General features: G+C 46.4%; 1 protein-coding gene across 1 annotated transcript in view; it reads right to left on the bottom strand.

The window, feature by feature from the left end:
* Window positions 1–15,000, bottom strand: part of igf2bp1 (insulin-like growth factor 2 mRNA binding protein 1) — a 45,552-nt gene that overhangs the window by 12,714 nt on the left and 17,838 nt on the right. Inside the window, exon 3 of the mRNA XM_068337225.1 lies at window positions 648–696. Coding sequence (XP_068193326.1) covers window positions 648–696 — 49 coding nt within the window. The remainder of the gene's footprint in view (window positions 1–647; window positions 697–15,000) is intronic.

The following is a 15,000-nucleotide window of genomic DNA, read 5'->3' as shown; positions in this document are numbered from 1 at the left end:
CGAAAGAAGCGAAACGCCAGCCTTGTCTAACCTGAACATAAAACATGATCCTACTGAGCGTCGTGATGTCACAGGTGTTCTCCACATTGGACGTGTACTCGTGAAACAAAATGCACGAGGCCCTTCATGGTGCTTTCTCTTTGCTGAGCGGAGTGTTTGTTGGAGGCCTGCAGGGCGTTCTGACATTTAAATGTGGGTTCAACACACGGAGCAGCGCAGAACTTTAAGAAAACACGCGTCACGTCCAGTCGGGGTCGCTCTTCCTTCCTCCCAGCAGCTGAACCATCAGCGACCTGTGGTGACTGAAGGTCACCGTACGGTCAGGTGACGACACACCTGAAGCAAAGACTGCCCAGCCAGTAGGGGGCAGTCTTTGTGGCTGATGCATGAATACCACTGATGTTTCTTTGTCATTCTGAACCACCCATCCACCCAGCATGTCTCAGCATCACTGTGGCCTGCAGCTTCGTCTGATGAAGACTACGCTCCCAGTCAGACCACCCTACATCTGTGGCTCAGAAACACCCCCCACAGCCGGCAAGGGAAGAAATACCCAGTAATCAGCTGGACATGGAATAAACATTAAGACTACAGACAACAGACAGAACAGCATGCTGTAACTGGAGAGAGAGGATCCAGAGACTGACCTCCCACTGCAGGTGAGGTGGAATGTTTCTGATCTGCAGCTTCCTGGTCCTGCAGAGACAAGAAAGAGACGTTAGCAATTTAAAAACAACATTTGCTATCAGAAAGAAAAGTAAGACCAAAATAAATGTTTGTCACATGAAGGATCACAACACAAAGCAGCACATCAGTCCCTGGCGGTCCCATTAGTCTGACCCTAAAGGTCAAAGGACGGAAGAAAGCAGGAAGTAGGAAGTGTGTCGTTTTTTATTTTGACTCCTATTCTCATCAAATATCAGGTCATTATGATGGAAACAGCTTCAACGGAACATTTAAAGTGTGAGTGGGTTGGGGTGTTCTTCACAGATCATGCTAACACGCTAAAGGGAAGGTCAGATGGAACCAGCTCCACATGGGTAGCCTGTTCTACCATCTTTGTCATGTAAACACATGTGACACCCCATAGGTGCCCTCTTCAGGTCCAGGTTCATGTGTTGATGCCCCAGTAATCACCCTTTGGGAACAAATAGAGATGAAGCTTAAACAGGTGTCCGCGCTGCACTGGCGTCGCGCCTGGAGTTTTCCCTGCCTCACGCGCTAAGCCAGCTGGGTCAGACTCCAGCTCCCCGTGACGGCGGATGAAGCGGTCAAGATAATGAATGAATGAATGAAACAGGTGTTGCAGTGCTTGTTTAAATCTAAAGGTCAGCCTTCCCCAGGTCGGAACCTTCTCACAGTGACCGATGCGTCCCAACATATCAGGACACTGTCCAGATGGACGTCTCTGCTCCAGGAGCCATGTGGACCAGGTGGGCCTCTCTGTAGGTAGATGTGTGTGTGTGTGGGGGGGGGGGTTGCAGTAGGTTTTTGTCTCTACTTGCCCAATGGCTCTGCACCAGAGTTATGAAGTTTAGGCTCCAATCGTTGGAGAAAACCACAAAATCCAAAAGCAGGAGAGGTTCCTGGTCGACTGACCCCACAGCGGGCGGTGGAGGGGTGGTCCACTGAATACAGGGGGTGTTTTGTGTGTCTCCATTCTATAGTCTTCATCTACTTCATTGTTGTGAACGTCCACAGCAAACACCGTTGTGTCAACCAACAGATAAGACCAACAACAGCTGGATGTTTGTGGTGGAACATCGTCGGTGGTGTCAACGCCCCTCAGGTCTGATCTGGGGCAGTTTCTTTGCTGTTGTCACTGGTTCTGCTCACACTCACACTCATAGTCACTCACACTATAACACACCCTGAGCTAAATGCCTCTGGAACTATTAGTCTGTCCGTTGTGAGTGTTGAGTCTTCGTCCTTTGTCTGCTGGACGATTCCTTATTTCTTGCGTTGAAACGTTAAGATGGACAACATTCCACTTTACCCATTATCATCTGAAGCAGTCCTAATCCAGCCTGTCACCACACCCTACTGAGAAACAATGGTCTATTCAACACCCAACCCCCATAGACAACCCACATACTCAACCCCACCCAGATCCCCAGCGGCCTCCAGCCCAACCAATACCTGATCACCCTCAATCGATCAACCGATCCTCAATCCATAGTCAGCATTGACTCCACCTCCTGACCTCCAAACCCCAGCAATATCCCCGATCTGCCCACAGCACCGCATGACACCCTCCCCCAATCAAACCTTCACAGCCCCCTGAACACATACAACCCCCACCCTATCCCGCCAACACCCAGTCAACAAAACCCATACACATAGCCCAACCCCCAGCAGGCCAACAATGTGAACTGGTTTGACCCCTCACTGCCACCTACGGGACTGGATGAAACCATGGCAACAGGTTTGGAATGGGTGGAGAAAGATGGATGGCCGGGGGGGGGGGGCACACAAACAAAGCCACATTTGGTTATACGTTCATCATTAGTCATTTAAACCATCTATACATGTTACCTACATGAGAGGGTGACCCCCCATCATGAGGGGGTGACACCACCATCAACACTACGTACATGTTAAAGAAAGTAATTACAAAGCTACCCTTTCCAAAATCCATGAAGACATTGTGTTATCATTAAGTTTACTTCTCTAACATTAAGTCTATATTTATTATTTAAAGGTGTCAGAAACTCATTTTAAAGTGAATATTTATTTATCATTATGAAAAAATGAAGAAAAAAAAGATTTCCTGATATCTGGCATCGTCCCTGCTGTCAGGAAAACTTAAAATCTGTGATACATCAGCTCCATCGCGTGGGGTCATAGGTCATCAGGGCAGCCATTACAGCACAATACGATCAATGAAGCGATAAACCAGGTAAAGCCATGGTTACCTGTGAGGTGAATGGATGTTACAACACCTTCTGGAAAGATTGGAAGGCGATGGAGAGCAGAATAAACAGGGTCAAAATGACCAAAGATCAAGAATCTACCATGAGCACTTCACCCCGGAGGATTTTCAAAGAAATTTGAATTCATTTTCGAGGCAAACCATAGTATTTATTCAGAATTCCAAGGTTTGGTAGATAATTAATTCATGTCTGGAGCTACTGGAGGTATAAATGTTTTTATGTCCACATTATGATGTGATTATGGCACCCGTGAAAACTAAACAACATCAAAAGTGATAGACAGGTCAATTTACTGGGATGAAACATACAAAAACAGCACGTCAGGCCCTGATCCTTAAGCATTCGTAAATACAAGACATATATCCCCACCTTTACATTTGAATAAGCTCACTTGAAAGTCTCACGTTGTCACCAACCCCACCCACTACCTGTCAATCAAGCGGCCAACCAATCAGTTGCCCAACCAATCACGGTGCATCTGCCAGAAGGCATCACGTGACCAACATGGCTTAAGGCGTCTGCTATGTTAGAAGAAATAACTCTACATGGACTCCAGGTAACACCATCTAGAGTCAGAACTGTTAACAATGTTCATGTTCAGAGCAGAGGGTCCAAACAGAACCACACAGAAACAACCATTAGTGAGTGACACTAGCTGCTAGCACCAACAGTCTGTCCAGCTATGGTTTCTGTTTGGAATGAGACAATCCATGTAGTACCCACAATGCTCCTGGGGGGCTGACAGAACGCTCTTTAGTAACTCCATACAGTTGTGTTCATGTAGTCACTAACAGAACCATCACTTCTCTAACATTTCTTTAACACCTGCTCTTTGGACAGGAGCCTTTTCCTTTAGCGTTAGCTCCTCTCCCAATCTCACAAGTAGTTAGCTTTTTCTCTCCAGTTAGCCTGCTAGCATTCAGCTACGACTTTACAATGCTAGCCCAGCGCCATCCATGATTGGCCAACACAAAGTCATTACGTCACCACGGTGATTTGTGTGTCACTTCTGCTCTGATGGCGTGCTCTGTAAATTATGATAAATGTAGTTTTTCCAAATCCCCACTGATTATAAGAAAATAAAAATGCCACCAAAACGTTTGTTCAATTATGTTCATCAAATACACACTTGGTTCATTTGACTTTCCTGTCCCTTTAACGTCTGGAAGCCTTGACATGAATATAAATGCAACAGAGAAACAACAGACACATAAACATGGAATCACGTAGAAGAACCACGCCCGACTCGTCATCTACGTGTGAACGCAGCGAATGGGGAAAGACTTTAAAGACAGCTGCATAATAATGTAAAGATAGTTGTATAATATGCAAAGACAGATGCATAATAATGTAAAGACTGCTGTATAATAATTTAAAGACAGCTGTATAATAATGTAAAGACTGCTGTATAATAATGTAAAGACTGCTGTATAATAATGTAAAGACAGCTGTATAATAATGTAAAGACACCTGTATAATAATGTAAAGACTGCTGTATAATAATGTACAGACACCTGTATAATAATGTAAAGACACCTGTATAATAATGTAAAGACTGCTGTATAATAATGTACAGACACCTGTATAATAATGTAAAGACACCTGTATAATAATGTAAAGACACCTGTATAATAATGTAAAGACACCTGTATAATAATGTACAGACACCTGTATAATAATGTAAAGACACCTGTATAATAATGTAAAGACACCTGTATAATAATGTAAAGACACCTGTATAATAATGTAAAGACACCTGTATAATAATGTAAGGACAGCTTCTGAGGCTCCTCAGCTGTGGAGGTGTTGGACCCACAACCAGGAGAAGAAGGAGATGAACAGGGGAGACGGGCGGTACTTCTCGTTAAGGTCAAAGGTCAAGGGTTAGAGCCCCTCAAAGCAGACAGGGGCGCCTGGCTCTACAGTGTCAGGACATTATCCCACACTCTAACCCCCCCATCTTGAAGAACCACCAGTTAGCTCCAGAGCCTCCAGCCAGTCATTACCTTTGGTCATCAGATGTTTTGTGTAGAGGAATGGAAGCTACCGCTGCTGGGGGCTGCAATAGGCTGGGGGGCTGCAATAGGCTGGGGGGCTGCAATAGGCTGGGGGGCTATGATAGGCTTGGGGGCTGCAATAGGCTGGGGGGTTACGATGGGCTGGGGGGCTACGATAGGCTGGGGGGCTACGATAGGCTGGGGGGCTACGATGGGCTGGGGGGCTACGATAGGCTGGGGGGCTATGATAGGCTGGGGGGCTACGATGGGCTGGGGGGCTAGTCAGGGGTCAGTCAGTTCTGAACAATGTTTGGTTTTAAATGTGGACTCTCTCCTCCACATCTGCACGCTTGCGGAGATGCTTGCCTCAGTCACATGACTACTCTCTTAAAGGGGCCGCGCTGGCCTTGGTCACATGACTTCCTTCTTAAAGGGGCCGCTCCGGCCGCTAACACAGAATATATTAACTGGTTAATATGTTTTGTGTTGGTTAATACGTTAACCAACACAAAACAAAGGTTGGTACGAAGTTACGAAGGTGCTGTTAATCCAGTCAGTCGGTCATCTTCAGATCACCACCGCTGTATCCCCCGCAGCGGGTCACGGGGAGCCGGAGCCTATCTCGGCTGCATAGGGCGTGAGGCAGGGGACACTCCGGGCACGACGCCAGTGAACCGTGGAGCCACACAAAGACACACAACCATGCACACACACACTCATTCCTACAGGCAATTTGGAACGGCCAATCAACCTGAAGCGCATGTTTCTGGAGGGGGGAGGAAGCCGGAGAACCCGGAGAGAACCCACACAGACACGGGGAGAACATGAGAACTCCACACAGAGCGGGACTCGATACCTGGTCCGCCGTGTTGTGAGGCGGCAGCGCTAACCACATAATAATAATAATTATTATTATTATTATTATTATAATAAAAATAATAATAATAATAATAATAATAATAATAATTTTAATAATAGTTATAATAATTATAATAATTATAATAGTTATAATAATAATAATAATTATTATTATTATTATTATTATTATTATAACTATTATAATTATTATAAATAATAATAATAATAATTATTATTATAATTATTATAATTATTATAATTATTATTAAAATTATTATTATTATTATTATTATTATAATTATTATTATTATAATAAAAATACAAAATAAAAAAGTTGCTACACATCGGATTCACCTTTAAAACCATGCTGGTCATATGGTTTTATTTTGCTGTATTTATTCACCACAGCTTAAGGGCTGGTGAGTGAAATCAGTGTCTGACGTTAAACCGGTCAGTGGGGGAACACAGACCAGTGGTTTAGAACAGTCTGGAGCCCAGCGTTAGCCCAGCGTTAGCCCAGCGTTAGCCCAGCGTTAGCCCAGCGTTAGCCCAGCGTTAGCTCCAGATACTTTACTGCTGTCTCTGACGTGAACTCATATTTAGTGTGCTGCGGTACGAATCACGATCCATACATGCCTCTTCCTCCAGATGTAGATCAGACATGATCATGTGGGGGGCATGTCACTGACATGTCTTCCTGTTCCAGACGGATGAGAACATCCCTGTGTGTCTCCTCTACTCTGTTTCTCACTGATTTCCTTCACTGATGGGTTCCTGAATCCAAAGCGCTGCCTTGTACCATCGATGCTCCGGCGTTCTCCAAGGGTCTGGTGTGACAGGACCAATCAGGTCACGGCGTGTCACTGCACCAATCTAGATGTGACTGACACACCTTCACATCGACTCGCACTGTGTATATTAACAAATATGTTAACGTTCAACCCCTCACATTTAGAGTCTTCCCTGGATTACCAGTAGATGCTGTTAGTTTGAATCTATCTGGTGTCAGTGTCTAGTGCTGTCAGTGCAGTACTGCTACTCGCTAAGCATTGTGGGACATGAATGGAGCTGTATTGATTATGTTCTACTATGAACACACTGTAAGGCTCTGGTGGACCTGCCCTCTCTTAATGCCCCGGATGCCCACACACACTGTACTGTGTTCAGATGAGCACAACACTACAACACCAAGGTGTGTGTCACCTTACAGTACAGCTAGCAGTGCTAACTGATAACTGATCCATTAGTGCTTTAAGCTGATCAATCAGAGGAGACACCGAACCGAACCACACCATGTGACACCACACCACACCACACCATGTGACACCACACCACACCATGTGACACCACACCACACCATGTGACACACCCTCCAGAGGTTTGGATTGTCAGCAGGACTTAAAGTCGTTTGGAGAAGACGACCAACCTTCAGATTCACACAAAATCCTCTTATATATTAAAACAAAATAATACTGTATAGCAGTAAATGTTGACAGACTCCACCTCACGGCACCATGATGCTCTACCCTCCGCTTCAGTCCAGACGTCTGTCTGAAAGATCTGAAGATGCTCTACACAGACCCTCCAACACAGACCGGTCTAGATGTGTCCAGCATGAAGCCGACGCTGGCTGGGGAGGCACCAGACAACAAGGGGTTAATTAATTAATATTACATAAGTCCTACAGCCAGAGTAAAACTACACTCTGATGTTTTATCACCAATGGGGGAAAACAACTAAGTTTACCAAAGTCCTACATCAGTCAGGCTCCGCCCACAGGAAGCAGTGTCACCCCTCACACAGGAAGTAACGTCACCCCTCACACAGGATGTAACGTCACCCCTCACACAGGAAGTAACGTCACCCCTCACACAGGAAGCAGTGTCACCCCTCACACAGGAAGCAGTGTCACCCCTCACACAGGAAGTAACGTCACCCCTCACACAGGAAGCAGCATCACCCCTCACACAGGAAGTAACGTCACCCCTCACACAGGAAGCAGCGTCACCCCTCACACAGGAAGCAGTGTCACCCCTCACACAGGAAGCAGTGTCACCCCTCACACAGGAAGCAGTGTCACCCCTCACACAGGAAGCAGTGTCACCCCTCACACAGGAAGTAACGTCACCCCTCACACAGGAAGCAGCGTCACCCCTCACACAGGAAGCAGTGTCACCCCTCACACAGGAAGTAACGTCACCCCTCACACAGGAAGCAGTGTCACCCCTCACACAGGAAGTAACGTCACCCCTCACACAGGAAGCAGCGTCACCCCTCACACAGGAAGCAGTGTCACCCCTCACACAGGAAGCAGTGTCACCCCTCACACAGGAAGTAACGTCACCCCTCACACAGGAAGCAGTGTCACCCCTCACACAGGAAGTAACGTCACCCCTCACACAGGAAGCAGTGTCACCCCTCACACAGGAAGCAGCGTCACCTGAGTGACCAGGATGGATAGGATCAGGAATGAGTCCATCAGAGGGACAGCACATGTTAGAGGTTCTGGAGATAAAGTCAGAGAGGCCAGACTGAGATGGTTTGGACATGTCCAGAGGAGAGATAGTGAATATATTGGTAGAAGGATGCTGAGTTCTGAACTGCCAGGCAGGAGGCCTAGAGGAAGACCAAAGAGGAGGTTTATGGATGTAGTGAAAGAGACATGAAGGTAGTTGGTGTGAGAGAAGAGGATGAGAAGACAGGGTTAGATGGAGGACACTGATTGGCTGTGGAGACCCTGAAGGGAGAAACCAGAAGGAGGAGGAGTTTGTTGAAATGTGAGTTCCTGTTTAGACAAAATTAAAAATCAGATTGTTAGTTGCTTCATGAATAAACGTCCAATGCGCCGTCATGCGTGACTCTTGTGGCTGACAGCATCAGTCAGAACGCTCCGTCCTGTGAGTCTCAGACTTCTGTGAGACACTGAAGTGCCTCAAACAGTCTGTCAGAGTTTTAGAGGCGACACAGATAGAAGGTGGTTTAAATGACTGTAAATAATAAGATAAATAGTTCATCCATCTATTGCGGAATTCGTTAATCTTGTGTGGCTCCTGGAACACATTAACCACGAGGAACGAGGGATCACTGTAGATTTAAAAAAATATCTCTCTGATAAAAAAATTCCTGCAAAACGCAAAAGTTTGGGAAGCAGAAGCAGAGAAATGTTTCCCTGACCTCCACACGGTTCTGGATAGAAGTGAAACCAGAAGGTTTGAAACCGTTTTTACAGACCACGAGTTTCATAGACTGAAAAAAATAAGGAGAAAAAGGAAAAGACGTAGAAGAGGGGTTGTGGAGAACAGATCATCGTTTCTTAATTTGGTCTGCTTAAAAAAAACAAACTTTTTAGTTTGATGAAGGTTAAAGGTTAGATGTTTACACACAGACTAAGGGACCCCCTCCATGACGATCTCTCCTTCATTTGTGTCCACGTGATTGTTTTGTCATTTGACTTTTATGGATAAAAACTCTCCGTGTCTCTCTCTGACATGTGACGTCACCAGTAGGCGGCCATCTTGGCCAACGCCCATTTACTACAATGAGTAGCAGTCACGTGACAGCGGACAACCCACCAGGACGGCGCCATAGGAGGAGAGCTGTCACGTGATGCGCCACATGCCCGTTACGTGAGCACGGGCTCCTGCAGACACGTCGGTTCTCCGCCGCCATCTCGACCCCCCCGGACCCCCCCCCCCCCCACACACACACACACACACACCCACACACACACCCACCCACACACACACACACACACACACACACACACACACACACACACACACACACACACACACACACACACACACACACACACACACACACACACACACACACACCGGAGGAGCGGAGCCGCTCCCGCGCTGCTTTCTCCTCCAGCCAGACCCCGAAAACAACCAATCACAGGCCAGCACCTCTATGCTACTTCCGGAAGGTCCCCTCTGACCGCGAGCGCGTCCCTCGAGTCACTAAGTGTGCCCCCCCCGCCCCCCCCCCCCCCCCCCCGCGCGAAATGACGGCTGGCGGTTAGCATTAACCCTTTAAGCACTGATGAGTTATTCCTGCAGTTCTGTAATCCTGAAAGCTGTAAAAACAGGAATTTAAAGTGTTTTAATAATCAGACAGACCCCCCCGCTCCACACACACACACACACACACACCATCAGGAGTCCTTCAGGGGGCCGCTGGACCCAGTCTGGGACCGGGGCTGGGGGGCTGGGGGTAACACCAGAGGGTCGTCTCTGATGTTTCTCAACACATTACAGGACAGCAGAGAAAATATTTACGGGACATTTGAGAAGACACCCCCAGGATGAAAATACAAAAAAAAGAAGAACTGAATGAAGAATAAAATTAAGGATAAAACTTGAAATTTAATTTACGTGACCAGTAAATCACACATTAATAATTACTTTAAAGCTCTCCAAAATAATTCCATAAAACTTAACTTAAAATTTAAGTTAAAGTTCAAACTTAAAATTAAACAACTTGAAGTTGGAACTGTTTCTGAATCACAGTGAAACACAGGAGCTTTAGACACTAATATTTCAACAAATGACAGGTTTACAAGACTGACACATGCAAACTGCTTTATGGGGGGATCATTTTATAATAAACACAGAAAGATGATTTTTAGTAGTTGCATTTTATTATTGTTATTAAAGAATATGATATTTAACAAATTCTACAGGAAAGGGTCATTAAGTAGGTTAGGGCATTTAAGGGAAAATTAATTATTATTTTCCTCAAACTGTATCAACGTTCTTTCAGAAAAAATTGTTTAATTCCCAGTAAAAGTGTGTTAAATAATTACTTACAACAATCTATTGCTATTGATGACACAGTAAATTACTTTAGCAATTTGTTTTTTTAAAAATCGTTTTTTAAAAATTATTATTCATTCATAAATAATATATTTAATCAAAAACGGTTACAGGTTTACGAGGTCACTCAGAAATATTTTTAAAATTTAAGAAAATTTAAAAAGTGCAAATAAAAACAAACAAACAAAAAATAATTTTCTGCAAACAATTTTGTGAGGAGACCTGGAACACTTATTCATTATTAACAACTAGGAATAAAATATTCAAAACAAAACAAAAAAACAAAAAAACCCAAACTGCGTGTCAGAGATTCACCCCCCCCCCCCCCCCCACCGTTAATGAAATAGTTCCTTCACAACATTTCTATAACCCACAAACTGAAGGAAACACATCGTCACTATTCTGTTACACTTCTAACACGAACACTTTAAACATAATCACTGTCCGTCCAACAAATCCATGATCCGTCATCACGTGACCCACATGGGCTCAAAATAATCACTGATCGATTGGATGAATTTGTGTAACATTTTGCAGTCGATGAATGTGAATGTTAGAAACACACAAACTGTTTCCTGCTCAACATCTGCAGTGAGATGGGAGGGAAGCGGCCTCCTGCCCCCCCCCAGGCACAACACGAGGGGGAGGGAGAGGAGGGAGTTCCTGCTTTGTCTAAATGGGAGCCAGTGTGTGACGTCATCCCCACTTTGTTTTGAATCGGCGAGGAGCGGGGCGGAGCCGCCGGCAGCCAATGGGAACGCGGCAAGGAAAGGGGCCCGTCTCTACTACTGACGAGCAGAGGGAGGGGGCGCTCCCACGCGCGCACACACACACACACACACACACACACACACACACAGCCGGTGCCTCTTCGCAGTGTGACCAGCAGAGGGCCGAATGGATGAGACTCCACACCGACACTCAGCAGCACGGAAGCAGAGGGGAGGACATCCATCATCCATCCGTCATCCATCCGTCACCCATCCAGTATTCATCCATCATTCATTCATTCATCTTGTAACTGCATTCTCTACTGTGGGGGTCACGTGGAGCTGGAGTCTACTGAGGCGTGAGGCGGGGGACACTCCAAGCGTGACGCCACTGTACCGTGGAGCTACACAGATACACAGACACACACAGACACACACTCACACACACACAGACACACACTCACACACACACAGACACACACTCACACACACACACTCACACACTCACAAACTACAGGCAATTCGGAACGGCCAATTAACCTCAGGGCTCCAAACTGCGACCATTGTGGTCACATATGGACGGAATGTATGTTTATTCCTCCGTCAGACGGTTCAGACCACCTGACCTCATGTGGTCTGAACACGTAGCGTGAATTAAAAGTGGTGACATGAAGCTCCACTATGGAACAAAGCTCAGAGCTTTTTAGCACAAGTATCTCCTGAAGTCCAAGCTGAGGGCAAAATGACCCAGAAAAATGCAAACGGATGTTCACTAACGGCGTGGGGGAGTTTGGGGCAACAGAAACATCTTTTAGTGATGTTTTAAAATACAAAACCATCCAATAATAACCAGAATGGTTCAGTCCAGGGACCGGGCTGGCCTGACAGCGCGCCACAATGCGCTACTTAACCCACACCCAGGTAGTGCCTCGGTTTGGCCCCTGACCCGGAGGAGGATCCTCAGGTGAGCGTCTCATACAGTTTTGTGTGGATGTGGGGTAAACGCGTCGGGGTGAGTGTCCCCCTCCACCCCACTACCGACAGTTTGTTTGATGCAGACACGTGAGTGTGGACCTGCTGGAGAAGGTGTGGAACAGTCTGAGCAGGACCGCGGTCCAGGAACCAATGAGAGCGCGGCTGTGGCTGCTCTCCTGGAGGGAGGGGGGGGGGGGGGGGGGAACGGAGATGGACGGAGCGTCTCTATCGCTCCGTCACTGCTTTGTTATTGGGTAGGTGCTCCTGAAGTCGTTGCTGGTGCTACTAACGTCTACATTTGGGAGCACCAGTGCTACCAGGAAAAAACGTTCATTTCGAGTCCTGAACCTGAAGCGTATGTTTCTGGAGGTGGGAGGAAGCTGGACAACCTGAACAGAACCCCCCCAGAAACGGGGAGATCATGCAAACTCCACACAGAGCGGGACTCGAACCCAGAACCTCCTTGCTGTGCAGCGACAGCGCCACCCACTGGACCACCGCGTCGCCTTTGAACTGAAATTAAAACATAATAATTCCTTTGAGACACTGAAGGTTTGAGGATCGACTCCAGTGAATCTTATTTAAATAATGCAGAAGGAATCGATCACCAATATTTACTGAACACGAGGTTGTAGATTAAAAAAATCAATGGAGAAGTAAAAATACAGACTGGAGAACAAATAGTTTATCTCTGCCTTTTTAAAGCTGTACTTGACCTACGTGTTTGTTTTTAGCCCCATTTCTCGTGCGCTGCAGCATAGTATGGTGGTGTGTAGGATGACTGGTGGTGAGGAAGATGAAGAGGACAAAGGCAGAGGAGAAGACAAAATGGTGGAAGCTGAAAAAGGAAGAGTGTTGCATGACTTTTAGGAAGGAGTTAAGACAGGCTCTGGCTGGTCAGGAGGTGCTTCCAGATGACTGGACAACTACAGCTAATGTGATCAGGAAGACAGGTAGGAGAGTACTTGGTGTGTCATCTGGAAGGAAAGTAGATAAGGAGACTTGGTGGTGGAATGAGGAGGTACAGGAGTGTATACAGAGAAAGAGGTTAGCTAAGAAGAAGTGGGACACTGAGAGGACTGAGGAGAGTAGACAGGAGTACAGGGAGATGCAGCGTAAGGTGAAGGTAGAGGTAGCAAAGGCCAAACAAGAAGCTGATGATGACTTGTATGTTAGGTTGGACAGTGAGGAGGGAGAGACTGATCTATACAGGTTGGCAAGACAGAGAGACAGAGATGGGAAGGACGTGCAGCAGGTTAGGGTGATTAAGGATAGGGATGGAAGTCTATTGACAGGTGCCAGTAGTGTGATGGGAAGATGGAAAGAGAACTTTGAAGAGTTGATGAACGTGGAAAATGAGAGAGAACAAAGACTAGAAGAGGTGACTGTTGTGGACCAGGATGTAGCAAAGATTAGTCAGGATGAAGTGAGGAGGGCATTGAAGTGGATGAAGAGTGGAAAGGCAGTCGGTCCTGATGATATACCTGTAGAGGTTTGGAAGTGTCTAGGAGAGGTGGCAGTAGAGTTTCTGACTGGGTTGTTCAACAGGATCTTAGATAGTGAGAAGATGCCTGAGGAATGGAGGAGAAGTGTGCTGGTGCCCATTTTTAAGAACAAGGGAGATGTGCAGAGTTGTGGCAACTACAGAGGAATAAAGCTGATGGGCCATACAATGAAGTTATGGGAGAGAGTAGTGGAAGCTAGACTAAGGGCAGAAGTGAACATTTGTGAGCAGCAGTATGGTTTCATGCCAAAACAGAGTACTACAGATGCAGTATTTGCTTTGAGGATGTTGATAGAGAAGTACAGAGAAGGCCAGAGGGAGCTGCATTGTGTTTTTGTAGATCTGGAGAAAGCTGATGACAGAGTGTCCAGAGAGGAACTGTGGTATTGTATGAGGAAGTCTGGAGTGGCAGAGAAGTATGTTAGAGCGGTGCAGGACATGTATGAGGACTGTAAGACAGTGGTGAGGTGTGTGTAGGTGTGACAGAGGAGTTCAAGGTGGAGGTGGGACTGCATCAGGGATCAGCTCTGAGCCCCTTCTTGTTGCTATGGTGATGGACAGGCTGACAGACGAGGTTAGACAGGAATCTCCATGGACTATGATGTTTGCAGATGACATTGTGATCTGCAGTGAGAGCAGGGAACAGGTGGAGGAGAAGCTAGAGAGGTGGAGGTTTGTCCTGGAAAGGAGAGGAATGAAGGTTAGCCGCAGTAAGACAGAGTACATGTGTGTGAATGAGAGGGACCCAAGTGGAAGAGTGAGGTTAGAGGGAGAAGAGATCAAGAAGGTGGAGGATTTGAAGTACTTAGGGTCAACAGTCCAGAGCAATGGAGAGTGTGGAAAAGAGGTGAAGAAGCGTGTCCAGGCAGGATGGAACGGGTGGAGGAAAGTGTCAGGTGTGATGTGTGATAGAAGAGTTTCAGCTAAAATGAAAGGAAAGGTGTACAAAACTGTGGTGAGACCAGCGATGTTGTTTGGTCTAGAGACAGTGTCCCTGAGGAAAAGACAGGAGACAGAGCTGGAGGTAGCAGAGATGAAGATGCTGAGGTTCTCTCTGGGAGTGACCAGGATGGATAGGATCAGGAATGAGTACATCAGAGGGACAGCACATGTTAGAGGTTCTGGAGATAAAGTCAGAGAGGAAGACGCCTAGAGGAAGACCAAAGAGGAGGTTTATGGATGTAGTGAAAGAGGACATGAAGG

Source organism: Antennarius striatus, chromosome 16, assembly GCF_040054535.1.
Source record: "Antennarius striatus isolate MH-2024 chromosome 16, ASM4005453v1, whole genome shotgun sequence".
Taxonomy (NCBI): domain Eukaryota; kingdom Metazoa; phylum Chordata; class Actinopteri; order Lophiiformes; family Antennariidae; genus Antennarius; species Antennarius striatus.
This window is presented reverse-complemented; position numbering and strand designations above follow the sequence as displayed.